Consider the following 15,870-nt stretch of genomic DNA (forward strand, 5'->3'; position numbering starts at 1 on the left):
TATACAGTCTAATTGAGTTCACTCCTAAGCAATACATGAGGGAATAATTTCTCCCCAATTGTTTGAGGACACAAATGAGCTTACAGACCTCATCGGGATAAGCTTTTCTTGTTTTTACCCACCTATCTTGCAATATTAATTTCTGAAAAGATACTCATCTTTCATTATGCCATTGTGGACCTGGAACAGGTTCTTGAAACATAATGATAGCAGCTTTGATTACTAATTGATAGCCCTCTCAGAAGTGGGATTGTCACTGGCTGGTTTCTCTAATGAACTATGAAAAATATCAGAAAGGTTTCCCATACATCTAAGAGTTGTTGTTTTTCCTGTTCTATTAGGACAATTTTTTTCTGCAGTTTAGAGTAAATAGAGAACATATTTTCTAATGTGTATGTAATTAGAATTATAATGTGTTACTCTTAAAGCAATAATGATCTGGTACTGCCTAAGATTTCATTCTTAGAATTTTTTTCAGATGGTCAGACATGTTATTTCCTAAAGGTATAACATTCATTTAACACTGCAACTTGTTCACTTATTTACTCACGCCCTTCTATTTTTGTTCTGCTCATTTGAGATATAATGTATGTTTTGTGATTGGCTGCTTCTTGTAAAATGTTCCTGTTTAGGCCAAAGTTAAGTATCGTTTAAAGTTGTAAACTTGAAAATCGTTCAATAGAAATAAAGTTAATTAATATTCAATAAATAATTAACATTATTTAAAGCTCAGAAATCTGGCTTTGTGTTTCCCTAGCCTTAGCCTGCACACCATTAATATGACTTATACTTTCAATATTTAAGAACTTGTAAGCCACTCAGTATTATATGTCAGACTTATTTTAATACAAAAGGAATAAAGATTGGTTTCCCAGAACTCTGTCATAGGTTTCTTTATGTTTGTCATGGCAGGACTCTTGAATAAAGTGAAACTTCTCTTGGGAAATGACATTACACATAATGTTTCTGTGTCTCAGTATGGCAACCCTGCACCAACAGAGCAACTCACTATTTACTATTTGTGTTGCTTCAGTTGATAGTTGAAACTATAGTGACAGATAGGCCTGGGCCTAACATTAGAAGACCAGACTTGAGCTGGGGATGCTGTGGTCACATGAATCAGTGGGACCACAATACAAGGAAACCCCTACCAGAAGCTTATTATACAACATTAGCCACTAAACAAATAGCAGAGATTTAGCAAAAGTAAGTGACAGAAGAGGGTATACTGCACTGTGTAGGTCATATAGCAATTTTGCAAGCAAACATGCACCCATATACCCAAATACAAATCCCCCTCTCACACACGCACCTGCTTATTTCCAATGCTCCAGTTTGAACTGCGTTTGCCTCATTCACTTTTAGAAGGGGAGGTACTTTTACATTATAATTAAGCAGCGTTAAGTCAATCATACACGTTTAACACATTTTGACGATTTGTTTGAGGAAGTAAACTCATAGTATAACCAAATACCGAAGCAGTCACACATCAGACATGATAAACAGCTCTACCAGTGAGGTTGTTTACAAGAACTACCATCTGTCTCTCCGGGTACCGGGGTCGAGGGCGCGTTATAATCTCGCGATAAGTGTCCGAAGGCGAGCTGCACCCACGAGAATGTCGTTTCGCGCGCTGAGGCTAAGCTCCAGTCACATTACAAACTGACAGCTCTCTTAGCCAATGAACTCGATTTTCTCGGAGGAATTCATCCAATGGCGAAGCTGTATTTTTAGAGTAGGCGGGGTATGAAAGTCTTGAAGAATAACTCATTGATTAATCTCCAACAAGCCATAGAGTTGGTCGTGCAAACCTTACTAAGAAGTTATTTGCGGAAAACCTGTGCGGTACTCCGTTAACGTCAATTTCGTGTTTTCACTTGGACGAACAAACAGGTATAGCATTTTTCTCTTATGTTTTAACAACTTTAAAAAATGTTACTCATTGATACTTTGAATCAGTTGCTAGCTCACTATGGTTAGCTAACTTGACAAAGTCCTACCTCGTTTCTGTTTGGTTAACGTTACTGCACCACGTTTCCCAGCCAGTCAAATGTACAAAACAAAACAAACCGACATATTTAGTCACCGGGACAGTTTTTCGTGATGTTGAATATACTGATTTCTTTTAGCTAACAAAACGTTCCCAGAAAGCTCTGTAACAATAAGTTGTAACGTGGTTTGCGGTGACGTTACGCATTGATGGGGGCTGACGAACTTGACTACCATGAGCTGTTATCTTATGTTGTTGATCTGTAGTGTGGCCACATAACGTAGGACACATGGGGAAAGTAACGTTACATTTAGAGTTGGCACCTCACCGCTTCTTATGAAACAAAACAAACACGCTAACCTCAAACACGTAACTTAGCTTACTTTCCTGTTTTTTTCCCCGTTTTGGCTCGTGGTGAATTGGCTCATGTTTTTCGTATGCATTTAAAAAAATATAATAATGGTGTCTGTGAAATAAAACCTCTGCGTTAGGAGGAAGTAGTTTGTTTTCGGTGTTATTACTCGTGTTCACTGGCGTTGTTTTATTTGGGGAAAGCGGAGCGAACAACACCTCAGCTGAGAGCGCAGAAGGAAAAGACAAGCAGCCATCGAGCTCGAAAGAACAAAGCGCGGTCTATGTGGTCAATGAAGTGTTTCATCGTTGCACTATAATCGAGTTCAAACTAAGCTACATGCAACGGAGTATTTATGCGTTTTATTGTCGTAGAGCGAAGGCACATTGTTTGCTAGCGCTCCCTCCCCTCCGGATGTGCTTGCTTTTAAAAGAACTGGGAGTGGCCTGCGTTCAGTTTCCCGCACTGTATTTAAATCAGCTTGTTCCCTCCCTTTCTGATATTCTGTTGAAGTGACAGCCCCGTACAATATGTCCACAATACACGGGTCCAGGACTGACATATTCATATTCGCTGCTGGGATCATTTAATTAATAATTTGACACCCATTAATTTATTTTCGACTATTAAAAAAAAAAACGCCTATGATGGTGTTGGCAGGAACCTCATGCGTGACTGTCTAAAAAATGCTCTCAACAAAAAAAATGCATGCCTTTTTGGAGATTGGAGGGTAAAAAGAGCATTCATTCAAATTCATTTTAAAATATGGCCAGCTCAGTTTCCAGCCACAAATAGTTTCATTTTATGTTAATCTGTATTGTCATTACAATGATATAAGGAAATGTGTCTTTGCAATGGTTCACAAGGAAACAATATACACACAAACGTAAAAGCAACAGTAAATGCAACAGTGCATAAGCATTAAGAGCAAGTTGATTTTTCATGGGAATCCCAAAGGTTCATCATTTTTAGAACATCAAAATGATGATTGCTACCCGGCAAGTCACATGTAGCGTTGTCTGAATAGCCTCATATAATATTGGCATTCAGTTATTGCATGCAAATAATCATGAACCATGGCTAAATCCTTATTAAGGTAAACAATAATAATTTTGGGTTTTAATAATGCTGTTAAATTGTGCAATTAGCACGACAAATCTATGCTTTAAATTGAATTCTAAAACACTACACTTCTCTGGTTTCTAGCAGAAAATGCAAAAAACAAAATAATTTGGATTTATGAGCGACTAAACCATTTCTTATCAGACAAAGCTATAGTGGTTATTTATCACACTTGATCAATGCTTTTTAGTGCATGTTTTGCTTCTTTTTTTTTGCAGTGGATGCATTTGGACACAAATGCAATTAAATACGAATGAATAGCCTTCAAATATTGTTGCTGCTCAGCCTGTTGGAGTTTTAACAATACTGGCTAGCTTGTGTATAACTGCTGGAGGTGACCAAATGCAATTATCCATTACACAATACTGATTGCTTAAAGGATCATGCTTTGGCTGTTGACACAGGGCAGCTGCAATGTGGATTCAGGTGCGCACAATGGATGGGAGGGAAACCCACCAGGTGGATTCCCTGTCGAAACTTACCAAGGTGGATGACCTGCGTCTCAAAATCACAGAGCTCTTCAAGGTGGAGCCAGAAAGGCAGAGACTGTTCTACCGTGGCAAGCAGGTGAGGCACCATGGTTCAAATGTAGGTCAGAGATGTCCTTGATGCTGTTTGTGTTATTTGTGTCCCAGTTCTGAAAAATATTGGAATAAAAAAAAAAAAACATAACAGTATAGGAGATATGTTTGGGATGGTCATAGCTCATTCATGATATCTCCTTTAATTCCTCATGAACAAAGCAAAGAATGAATAAATGACACAACTTTTATTTATTTACTAAAAGCATGTGATGAATACAAAGTTTATGTAATAAATTCTCTTTCATATGAGTGAGCAGAAACCAGAAAGAAAAATTAGGGACCAACAAATGGATAGTGCTGCCTTTCTCTTTTTTAACGGTCATATTTTTGTTTTTCATCAGATGGAGGACGGCCATACCATATTCGACTACAATGTTGGTCTAAATGACATAGTGCAGCTGCTTGTTAGGCAGAAAATGCCTGCTGTGGATGTCATCAAAAGCAAAGACAAGGAAGCCGAGCTTTCTGACTCTGATTCTGGTTGTGGCTCAACCCAGAGTGAGTCCGACAAGGGCTCAACTCACGGGGAGGTAGAAGTTCAGACCGCCGCCAGCACCTCTGCCCCGACAAACACCTCAGAGCTCGTCGATGCGGGGTTCGGATTTTACAAGGTTTGTTTTAAAGCTGGTTGTTGCGATTTAAATTGGGTGTTTTTTTTATATTTTGCGTTTGCAGGTTACTTAGGAGGAAATCAGAAATTTCTCTGCATCGCATAGTGTTTGTAATTGGCACCCGTCATTCAAATGCAAACGATGGAATTTGCAATGTGTCTGGAAAAAAAGTTGGGCACTTGATTGCGTTTGGTGGAGTAGTGTTTTTACCTACTGTCTATTGACAGTGTGTAGGAGGAAGAGACAGCTAAAAACGGATAATCACAAAACACTTTTTGGGGGTTGTTACTAAATGAGGTGAAAACAATTTGTACAATGTCTCTGAAGATCTTTCTTTTCTTTTTCTTTTAAGATCAATGAGCTGGTGGATGCAAGGGACTTAAACATGGGGGCTTGGTTTGAGGCCCAGGTCGTGAATGTTACCAAGACAACAAAGACTCCTAAAGTGGAGGCCGCTGAGGCGCAGTCAGCAGAGGAGGAGATCCTGTACCATGTTAAATATGAAGAGTAAGAATCCTTTTTTCTTTTACTTATGGTTAAGGTTGTCATTATGACATTTTGATCTCATTATTGTTGGAGGAAATATCACGGGTTTACAGTTTTTACTATTATTAATCAGAATATTTCTAATCGGCCTAAAGCTAATGAACCTATTATAATTACCAGCTTTATCCCTTTACTTTGTTAAAGTCATCTATAGTGGTTATTTGCATAAAACAGACAATATAAATTATTAGAATATACATTATTGTATATTTATTGATATTTTGTGGGGCATTAATAGTTATAATGTATTTTAAGCTACTTGGTGCTAGTACGTTAAACGGGACACAATTCCTTGTTGTATCAATTAAAGTTTCTCGCCAAAACTACATTTTACACAATTTCATTTGAACATCATGGTAAGTTTGAAGTGCGTTTTGTGCAACTAACCACGTTGGATTATGATAAACTAAAAGGATAACGTTAAAGTAATTCAGGACTTTTGAAATGTTTTTTCGTAATATAATAGTTGGATGGAAAGGGTCCAGTACAGAAGAAAAATTTTTCCATTGAGATAAGATAGCCGGACTAATCTGCTCTGACGGTTTTTCATTTTGACATGTTAGTTGATACTCTGATATGATAAGATAGTCTTGTTCAGGAAGATTAGACACTTTGCAAGGAAAATGTTTTCTCCTTTCAAATTATGTGTAAATATGTGAAAAAAGACAATGCTAGCTAGAAGCATTGTAGATGAGAAGGCACCGTACTAATTTAAACTAACAAACCCAATTACCAGCTAGGCAACATGACTTGTGTGTTTATTGGAGTTGAAATAAGTTTCTGTTTATCTTATGTAATATAATCACTTCCTGCTGCAGCTTCACATACAAGGCTTATGATGGAGCCTCGTAGAATGACACAATTTCAGATTCAAAGACCTGAAAGCTTACTTGGGAAAGCAATGGCATTGCCTGTGAAATCTTCAATATGGGGCTAAAATTTACTTAAAATAAAGATGGAACATTTGACAAGTGTGGAGCTTATCTCCCGGATCTAACAATTAAAGCAATGTTTTTTTTGTGGTATCTATGGCTTTTGCCCTCCTGAAAAATGCTTGTGTGTTGTGTGAGTATGCCAGTGTTTGGGGAACATTCTTCTAAGTAGTTGATCCTCACCATTCAAACATTTTGAGTCATTGGGCTGCACTCTCATGCAGAATTATGTAGGAAACACCTGTGATGGTGTGTGGCTTGCCTCTGAACTGAAAACTGATATGGTATCACATTTGCCATCACAGCTACCCAGAGAACGGAGTCATTCAGTTGCTCTCTAAGGATGTTCGCCCGCGGGCCCGTACGGTGTACCAGTGGCACCAGCTGGAGCCCGGAATGATCATTATGGTCAACTACAACCCAGACGACCCCAAGGAGCGGGGTTACTGGTATGACGCTGAGATCCAGAGGAAGAGGGAGACGCGCACCATGCGAGAGATCTACGCCAAGATTATCCTTGGGTAAGAACTTTGATGCATGTAAAGCTTTGGTTACTGCATTCTGTTGTGGTAGGCAGAGGAGGGGGAAACTGCCACCAGTCGCATATCTCCTCAACCTGCTGCATGGCATGTGACTAAGACAGTTAGTTTCTTTTTTTTTGCAGTGACGCTGGTGATTCTCTTAATGATTGCCGTATCATGTTCCTGACTGAAATCTATAAAATTGAGGAGCCTGGTTCTTTGGGTGACACCCCAGCTGGATCTGAGAGTCCGTTAAAAAGTAGGTTCAAGAGGACAAATTTAAATTATGAAAATGTTTTTTTTAGTAGCTATTGATTTTGTGGACTGTTGTTTATTGGTAACTTGCCCCACCTTATTGAAAATACAGATTAATGATATAGAATACATCATTTATTTAATATCTGTATTCTCCAGGATCAAATGGACCGGAGTGCAAGCACTGCAAGGATGATCTCAAGAAAAACTGTCAGTGGTGTAACTGCCATATCTGCGGCATCAAGCAGGATCCTGACAAACAGTTGCTGTGTGATGAATGTGACATGGCCTTTCACACTTACTGCCTGAACCCTCCGCTCACCACCATCCCTGAAGACGAGGACTGGTCAGTAGGATCCAATGCAAAACTCCACAATTCACATTCATACATTTAGATATCCTGACATTTAATGTTGGGAAATAACCCGTCATACGTTTATGATTAAAGAGCCATCTTGTGGCAATTGTCACTTGTATTTGGGGATTTCAAAGGTTTTTAAGTGTTAAAATCTTTATATCTCTTTTGTGCAACTGTTAAGCGATGGTGTGTCATAGCTGTTATGCAGAATCAAAACAATGAACCAGAGTCTGTTTTGTTAATCAGAAATCTCCGAGCCAACCACCCGTATTTACTTTGTGACATGGGGTTGTTTTGGTCTTCACTTGTGTTATTAATTTGTTGTTCTCTACCTTTTACTCCACATTGCATACTATCCCAGGTATTGCCCAGGTTGCCGTAATGATGCCAGTGAGGTTGTGTTGGCTGGAGAGAAGCTGAAGGAAAGCAAGAAGAAATCTAAGATGGCTTCTGCCAGCTCCTCGAGCCAGAGGGACTGGGGCAAGGTGAGTGCTGACACAGGGCTGATGGAGAATCTTGCGTAGATGTGCAAGTAATATTTTTGATATGTGAAATATATGTGATTTTTTTTTTTTGCCAAAGAAAATGCTGTAATGTTACTGCTAAGTACATACAGTATATTGTGAGAAATAAGCTTGCAGCTTACTTGCTCTGTACCCTTGTAGACAACTACCTACGATGCTATACTCCACTATTCTAACTATGTACTCCTCCTTCTCCAGGGAATGGCCTGTGTTGGTCGAACCAAACAGTGCACAATCGTCCCGTCCAACCATTATGGACCAATCCCCGGTGTCCCCGTCGGCTCCTTGTGGAAATTCAGAGTGCAGGTCAGTCACTCAACTGGAGAGTTGAATTTATACTGTAAAATGTTTGGAACATACATAGAGTACCAACCATAGTAAGGTTTTGTGTGGCCATCAATAATGTTTAAATTCTTTTGCTTCTGTAGGTCAGTGAATCTGGCGTCCACAGGCCTCATGTAGCTGGGATTCACGGCAGGAGCAACGATGGTGCCTACTCTCTGGTGCTGGCAGGAGGATATGAGGATGACGTGGTATGCTTCTTTTTTTTTCTTAAAATTAAATTCTGCTGCTAAACCTTTTGTAGTTTTTAATGTGTGGTAATATGTGATGCGTCTTGCGTTGTAGGATGATGGTAATGAATTCACTTACACTGGCTCTGGGGGACGAGATCTTTCTGGAAACAAGAGGACTGCTGAGCAATCGTGTGATCAGACACTTACCCACATGAACCGGTATGACACGAAAGGACATAATGTATTTTAACTTCCTTTTTTAACTAACAGGTTTTATACGTTGTCATGTGTTGCATATCTTAATTGTTTACTCTGGTTCTCACCAGGGCGGTGGCTCTCAACTGTAACGTCCCTGTCAACGACAAAAATGGAGCGGAGTCCAAGAGCTGGAAGCAAGGAAAACCAGTGAGAGTTGTGCGCAGCTGCAAGGGCCGCAAGCACAGTAAATACTCCCCTGAGGAAGGAAACAGATATGATGGGATATATAAGGTATGAGGGAACATTGGACATGTTTCTGTAGGTTCTGTATCAAACTGGCTGATACATGCAACACTTATGCAAACTGTTTTGCATAGGATCTTGTGTTTAAAATTAAGAAATAGATGAAATTGGTTAGCCTCACCAGAACTGAAACACCAGTAAGCCATCAACTCCACATGTGTGATAAATAATCTTGTGACGTTGAGTATCTATTTTTATTGAATAGTACTTGTCATTGACTTCCTTCAGGTGGCAAAGTACTGGCCAGCCAAGGGCAAGTCTGGCTTCTTGGTCTGGCGGTATCTGCTGAGGCGTGATGATGAAGAACCGGCTCCATGGACCAGAGATGGCAAGGAGCGCATCAAGAAACTCGGTCTCACCATGCAGGTAGAGATGATCATTCAGCCTACATTGTACCAAAGGTTTTTTTTTTTTTTTTTTTTTTAATATACAAGTTTTATTTGGGATTTATACATGCGTATGGTTGTGAGATGTGATCAGCTCCCAATTTGAATAGATTCCCACTAGAATAAACTTGACGACAAAGTTCCTTTTTATTTACACATACACTGTATCATTTTTCATCACTTACCTTAGATTTGTGTGTAGAATGCTACAATGACTTGTTAACTAAATAATAAAAACTGGCCTTGTTTTACAAGCAGATCCTCCACAATGTCTAAAATCCATATAGCTGTGCTTTGAATTGATTTCTTGCAGTAGCATAACTTTAATTAAATGTACTCTAATTTTATTCTAGTATCCTGCTGGTTATCAGAAGGAGAAGGAAAATAAAAATGAAGTGGAGGAAGAGGCGGCGACACCCAGCAAGACAAAGAGGAAGAGGAAATCTCAGAGCAGTGGTATGTTCTGTGGCCGTTTTTTTGTTTTATTTGAGTTTTTACTTGTATATGATCTGCCATTGCAAATCACCAAAGAGCAATGCATTGGTATATGGTATCACTGGTTGCATACAGAAAAGATTTATAATTTCCAATTGCAGATGACAATAATGTTTCTCCTGTCAATTATCGTAGGCCACCTTTTTATACTTCACAACACTGTAGTGATTTTATTTTTTCCCTAAACGCAGATACCTCAAAAACCCCACCAGGCAAGACTCCTAAGAAAAGTAAGGTGGAAGTGTACAAACTTACCCAGGAGCAGAAATCCCTCATCAAGAATGACAAGCCAAACAAGAAGGTGTGGGATGAAGCCATGGAGTCACTGTCTCTTGGACCGGTGAGTATATCTGTGTATTTGGTGAAGTCACCAGCAGGATTTCTAAATGCTTTTTTGGGGAAACTGTTATTTCCACCACAGACCTGGCTCATCTTGATCGAGCCTGTGACACTGAGGAAATGTATGATTTGTGGTATAGAGTTGAATAGAAGCCACAGCATAACCTGTTTTTAATACAAGCAAAAACGTCACATAGGTGTGATTTCAATCGAAAAAAAAACAAATGCGTCAACATGTTATACCCTGAAAATGAAGAGTACATACAAAGTTATGTTGACAGCAAGTCTGTGCTTGTAGTGGATTCATTGCTGAACTGAAAATGGCTAGTATGAATGAAGGGTTTGGTTTGCTTGTTGGATTGTGTTTAAAGAGTTTGTTAATTAAACTTTGCCAACAATAACAGGTGTTCAGGAAATCTCTCGCGCTTATGATGTGGCAGAAGACTTTGTCGGTCGGTACAAAAAAAGCAGCCGAACTGTTTTAAACCAGTTCGTCATAGTGCCATTTGTAAAGCTGTTTCACATGTTTTAATGTTTTCTTTCTGCAGAAATTCTTGAACAAAGTTGAAGAAATTTTCCTCTGCATTTGCTGCCAAGAAGTGGTCTATCAGCCTGTTACCACAGAGTGCCAACACAATGTTTGCAGGGTAAGAAACATCATCTCAAACTACTTGATAGTTTGGGTCTTTTTGATTTGGTGAGGCATGTATGAGGTACTTATTCATATTCAGTGAATTAGTTACAGATTACAGTGGGAACACTCCCGTCCCGTTATTGCACTTGAGCAAAGATACTGCTGTGGACATATCAGCTAAATGTATTTTAGTCACCTGTTTTTTTTTTTTTTTTTAAAAGAAGACTCCCGTTGCAATACTTTGCACTTGACTAGATGAGCTTTAAGCTTGTAGACACTAGGGGTGTCACGCACAGTTCTGGGGAGGTTGCATCGACTTTCGTTATGATGGGTTCAAGCTCTATTTTGTAAAACTGAGTAGATGAGTTAGGTGATGGTAAATTATATGTGTTCAAATGTAATGTTGTGCCTTAAAGTGAAAGCCGTTCTTTCTGTTAACCCCAGGAATGCCTGCAGCGGTCCTTCAGAGCAGATGTGTCCACCTGCCCGGCCTGCAGGCACGACCTGGGAAAGAACTACCCCATGACGGTCAACAAATCCCTGCAAGATATTCTACATCAGTTTTTCCCAGGGTACAGCAGTGGGCGATGATCATTGGTTCTGCACACTCAGTCCTTGAGGAATCGTGACGTAAACTGTAAGGGGAATTTTTCAGTAGAGGCAATAAATAATCAGTTTCTCTTAATATATTTTTATGACTATAAAACTACAATTTTTGTGGACTTCAATTCTACCGTTTTCACCTTGGATCTGCCATGTTGTGTAGTTAGAGTAATTGAAAATTCCTTTGTAACTACCATTTTTCCGTTAATACCTTACACCGAGACCCAGCATTTTATTTTGTTCCATTAACTAATGCTAATGTTATCCATATTGTAAAATGTTTTAATCAAATCCCTCCATGTTGAGCACTCAAGAGAATGTTGAGTCTAAAGTGGTTCAGCTGTTTGCTCAACTTGTTTGGATATTCTTTTTACTGCTTTTTATTAGAATCTGGATCCCATCGGTTTGGTTGTGGTTGGTTGCCATTTTGGTGCATTTCCCAAAAATAATTTAATTGTGTAGTCGGGGGGGGGGGGGGGGGTTAATTGGCTGACATTGAGATCTTACCTGGAAGCCTCTACTATGGGTCTTTTGCACAGAATGCAGCTACTGTGCTCGGAAACCCATTATTTCCAATAGTTTGCACAGCGCCGCGACAGGTTTTTGTGAAATGTGCGCTAAACTCCAGTGAGGGTAGTGCACACCGCGTCCTGTGTGAAAGGGTTAGTCTCCTGGAGATATGTACTCTTCTCTACTGGACTTTTATAATCTCTTATGGTTCCATAGACAAACTAGACACAAATGGACAAACTATCGACATAATATAATCTTGGCAGACTTCCAGACCAAATGTGACATTTTCTATTTGTCGTGACATGATCAGATAATAGAAATTGCACCAATGTGGTGAGTGAACAAAGCTGCTCTGTACAGTTCAGATGTCTGACATGAAAGCACGAGCTGAACATGTTAGTTTTTAGTTTTTCTGCTCTTGAGCAGTCCGAGAGGAAGTGTCTTGTTGGGGAACGGTGTCCTCTAATGTGGTTGGATTTTCTAACTAGTGTATTGGTTGCTTGAATATTTTCATACAGTAACTTTATACCTGTACATTAAGTTAGGGAGGTTTTGTTTTGAAAGTAACTATGAATTTGATGCAACCTGGAAAGCTAAACATTACACTGTGGTGAAGATTGACATTTTCCCTGTTTTGAAAAGTTACCTTTGTTAAAGTCCAAAGAAACAAAAGTGCTTAAACCAGAGTGTAATGTAGGAATCCATCTATTTAGATCCTTAGACATAGTCTGACAACCAAATCTAACAGAGTCTAGAACTACTTTTGTACTTTTTTTTTTTTCTTTTTCTTTTTTTTGTCTAAAAATAAAATTGTACTTCATCTTTTATAATCCATTACTGCCATCTTTGCGGGGGGGGGGGGGGGCTGTTCAGTCAAATTGTTGTCTCTTGTGTTCACAAACTTATTTAAAAACAGGAAATGCTTGCATTGAGATGACACGTTAAGGAAATTCCACACACTGCTCCTGAAACATAATATTGAATCAACTAAATTATTAGAATTTGTTATTGACTACTTTTGCCGTTGCCTTTTTTCATTTGAGTTTTTGGTGTTGACTTTCAACAGCAGTGTGTGACGCTGTCTTTCTACATGCCAGCTGTTTGAGTTTTGATGGAGAGACAAATATTTTGATACTGGGAAATGTATATTTTCTAAGATTGTATAATTAGTAGTCCATTATTTTAGTTGATATGTAGTTTTAAAATTGCTTGCACACTTTTGGTGCAAAAAAATGTCAATACATTTTCAGTGTTATTCAATAAAAAAAGTTTAAATATCTTAAATTTTTTTTCGTTTTTGGGGGAGGGTGTTTTGAATTGATGGAAATGTATAATCTAGTACATTTATATATTTATATATATATATATGTGTGTGTATATATATATTTGTATATATAAATGTATAATATTGTACATATATATTTATACATATGTATATCCATATATATATGTTAATATATACTATATATGTGTGTATGTATATATGTATGTATATATGTATGTGTATGTATATATATATATATATATATATATACGTGTGTATATATATATATATATACGTGTATATATGTATGTATATATATATATATACGTATGTATATATGTACGCTCTGACGAGAAATAGTAGACTAGCGTTCTACAATGATCCATTTCAATTATATATCTGTTTATAAACTTCTTTTTTTAATATTAAATAAAATACTTATTGTAAAGACAGAACGTCACTCAAACACTATTCAGAGAAACTGGTTATGAATCTTTGAGCAATAGAGCTCGGTGAACACGGTTTTGGACAAACATTTCAAAACATTCAGGCATTGGAACAACATTGGTTAAATGTGTTCAATTGCCTTGAGGCTATTATCAGTCAGTGGATAGTTGAGTTAAGTAACGACCTGAGACGTGCACGTCGGTTAAGTACGAGCACAGAGGATCAGTAGTAACGAGTATCTATTTTCATTGGTTGATTTGTGTGTCTATTAACCAAATAGACCAACCCGTACTTGGGTTTGTGAAGAAGAAACCTTTCATTCGGGGGATTCAACCAATTGCGAGGCTTAATTTCTGAGGTGGGCGTGACTCCAAGTAGCCCGTGCTAGCTAATGCTAGAGGAAAATCTATCCTGGGAATTTTTACAAAACGAAACGAAATCGATTGAATACAACAAGTACGGGACAAAACATTGCAGCAGGAGGTAATATTTCCCAAACGGAAAACATTTGTTTACATTCGGGAAGACTCGTAAAATGGTGTTGTGTGGTGGTTGTCGTCGCGTTGTTTTGTTTTTTTCGAAACGAAGATATGGAAGTAGCTACCGAGCTAGTGGCTAACCAGCGTTTGCTAAGAACACATAAACGGTTTAAAAGTGTTGTTGATTATAACTGTTGGTTTTGCGTATACGTAGAGTCTTAGACGGCATTGAAGGTGAAAGTGAGTTCCACGTTTTCATAAATTTGAAGCGCGCCAGCTAGGTTTTTTTGTTTGCTGACTTCGATGAAATGCTAACAGGTAATGCTGGTTGTGCATAGCCGTCGTCGCCCTCAGCAACAGCAGCAGCAGCAGCCTTCACTAACTTCATTTGAGAACGAGCAGAGGCGTTTTACTCTCTTCGAGTCAGAGATATGAATTAACTATTATTTGAACACATGCTGTGTATGAAAATTTGCATCTTCATAAGGAGGGCAGTGTGCCGCAATATTAAAACAAGTTTCAGGCCCCAGATATAGTTAAAGGGGCCGTGTAGGCCCTTTTTTGTTGTGATTAGACAGCTGGGGGTCATGTGGCCTGCTATGGTTCACTCTACAGACCAGTACTGGTTGGAAAGAGGGCCAATGCTTGTGACACGTTACAACATTTTGGGGCTAGTGAAATAAAACGTGTTGTAAATTCTTGTTTTTATGACCACCGGTTATTATGGAAGACAAGTATTGGTCAGTCACTGAACAGGAAACAGGAACCGTATTGTGTTGAAGTCGATCATACATTAAATTCAACAACATATAGCTGATGCTAGCTGGAAATCGAACTGTGTCATTCAAAGCTCACGTTTCCTGCTCAACAGGGTGTTTATGCATAATGCAAATTACGTGTTGAATTGTCTCCATTTGCCTTGCCCACAGAGAAGCTACATGCATCAATCAATGTGTGTTTATTCAATTACTTAATCTAAATATATTTTCAGATGTGATGAAACATTAACAGTGGCATATTTATGGCAGTTTGGAACAGCAATTGAGAAAAATGGAGGGGGAAGTTAACATTATTGATAATTATCCGCTAATATTCCAGGATTGCCATGCATATAGGGCAGGTTGATGAGGTTGAAATAATTTTAACATTCTAAAATGATGTTCTAATTTTGATGTATATTAACACAAATGTATATGTATTACATGCACATCCGGAGTGCACATTTTACAAAATGGTCTGTCATTCTGTATATTTCAAACTCGTATGTTATTTTTCATTCAAACGAATTCAGGAAAACAGCGAGAGCAGAATTTTTTATGACTAAAGCTGAGCAGTGCTTTTGAATTTTACATTCTACCAAATGGACGTATTTTTGATTCCATGAAGTAGGGGAAAAGGCATCCAAATAAGAACCATACATTATAGATGCTACTGTGTCATGTAAAAAGAAAATATTTAGACAGTAGCACTACATTTAATATATCATGAAATGTTGCATCCGGGAAAAAGGGGAAAAACACCCTGTTGACTGAGATGCCAAACAGAACCACTAAGCAATTATTAAAATGAGTCTTCATTATAGAAGATTAAGAGTATTTTTCTTTCTCCCCAGTATTAATTGCAATCCAAAGTACACACAGCGTTTCTCCAATATCTTTGATACGTCATATTTATATATTTTCTAAACAAATGTCTTGTTCTTTAAAGCATATTTATCAATCATTTTTACAGGAATTCTGAAACTGTTTTTGGAACCAATATTTCTGTTTTTGTTGTGCTTAGGGTCCCATCTTTGTCAAACACAAGCCTCAGGGTAGTTTGTTTAGAGCTTCTATTCACACAGTTAGCAAGCACTAGTTGCCAGTAGTACTTTACTTTAGGTTAAAATGTTCTATCTAG

At 38.2% G+C, this 15,870-nt stretch overlaps 2 protein-coding genes across 3 annotated transcripts in view; both read left to right on the forward strand.

Moving 5' to 3' along the window:
* Positions 1–1,746: 1,746 nt before the first annotated feature.
* uhrf1 (ubiquitin-like with PHD and ring finger domains 1) lies at positions 1,747–13,065 on the forward strand. Its single transcript, XM_034531237.1, is given in 18 exon segments — positions 1,747–1,829; positions 1,831–1,893; positions 3,869–4,031; positions 4,390–4,659; positions 5,012–5,166; positions 6,443–6,658; positions 6,802–6,917; positions 7,073–7,259; positions 7,633–7,756; positions 7,994–8,101; positions 8,224–8,328; positions 8,423–8,529; positions 8,637–8,799; positions 9,040–9,177; positions 9,551–9,653; positions 9,884–10,032; positions 10,580–10,678; positions 11,110–13,065. Coding segments are annotated over 18 exon segments (2,496 nt in total). The 3' UTR covers positions 11,257–13,065.
* Positions 13,066–13,593: 528 nt separating this feature from the next.
* The window catches only part of kdm4b (lysine (K)-specific demethylase 4B), a 44,600-nt gene continuing 42,323 nt past the window's right edge, over positions 13,594–15,870 (forward strand). Inside the window, exon 1 of one of the 2 annotated variants that reach the window (XM_034529950.1) lies at positions 13,594–13,975. The gene's annotated coding sequence lies outside the window, so the exon portion shown is untranslated. The remainder of the gene's footprint in view (positions 13,976–15,870) is intronic. The other variant, XM_034529951.1, reaches the window with a different exon arrangement.

The sequence above is a fragment of the Cyclopterus lumpus genome, chromosome 4, assembly GCF_009769545.1.
Source record: "Cyclopterus lumpus isolate fCycLum1 chromosome 4, fCycLum1.pri, whole genome shotgun sequence".
NCBI lineage: Eukaryota > Metazoa > Chordata > Actinopteri > Perciformes > Cyclopteridae > Cyclopterus > Cyclopterus lumpus.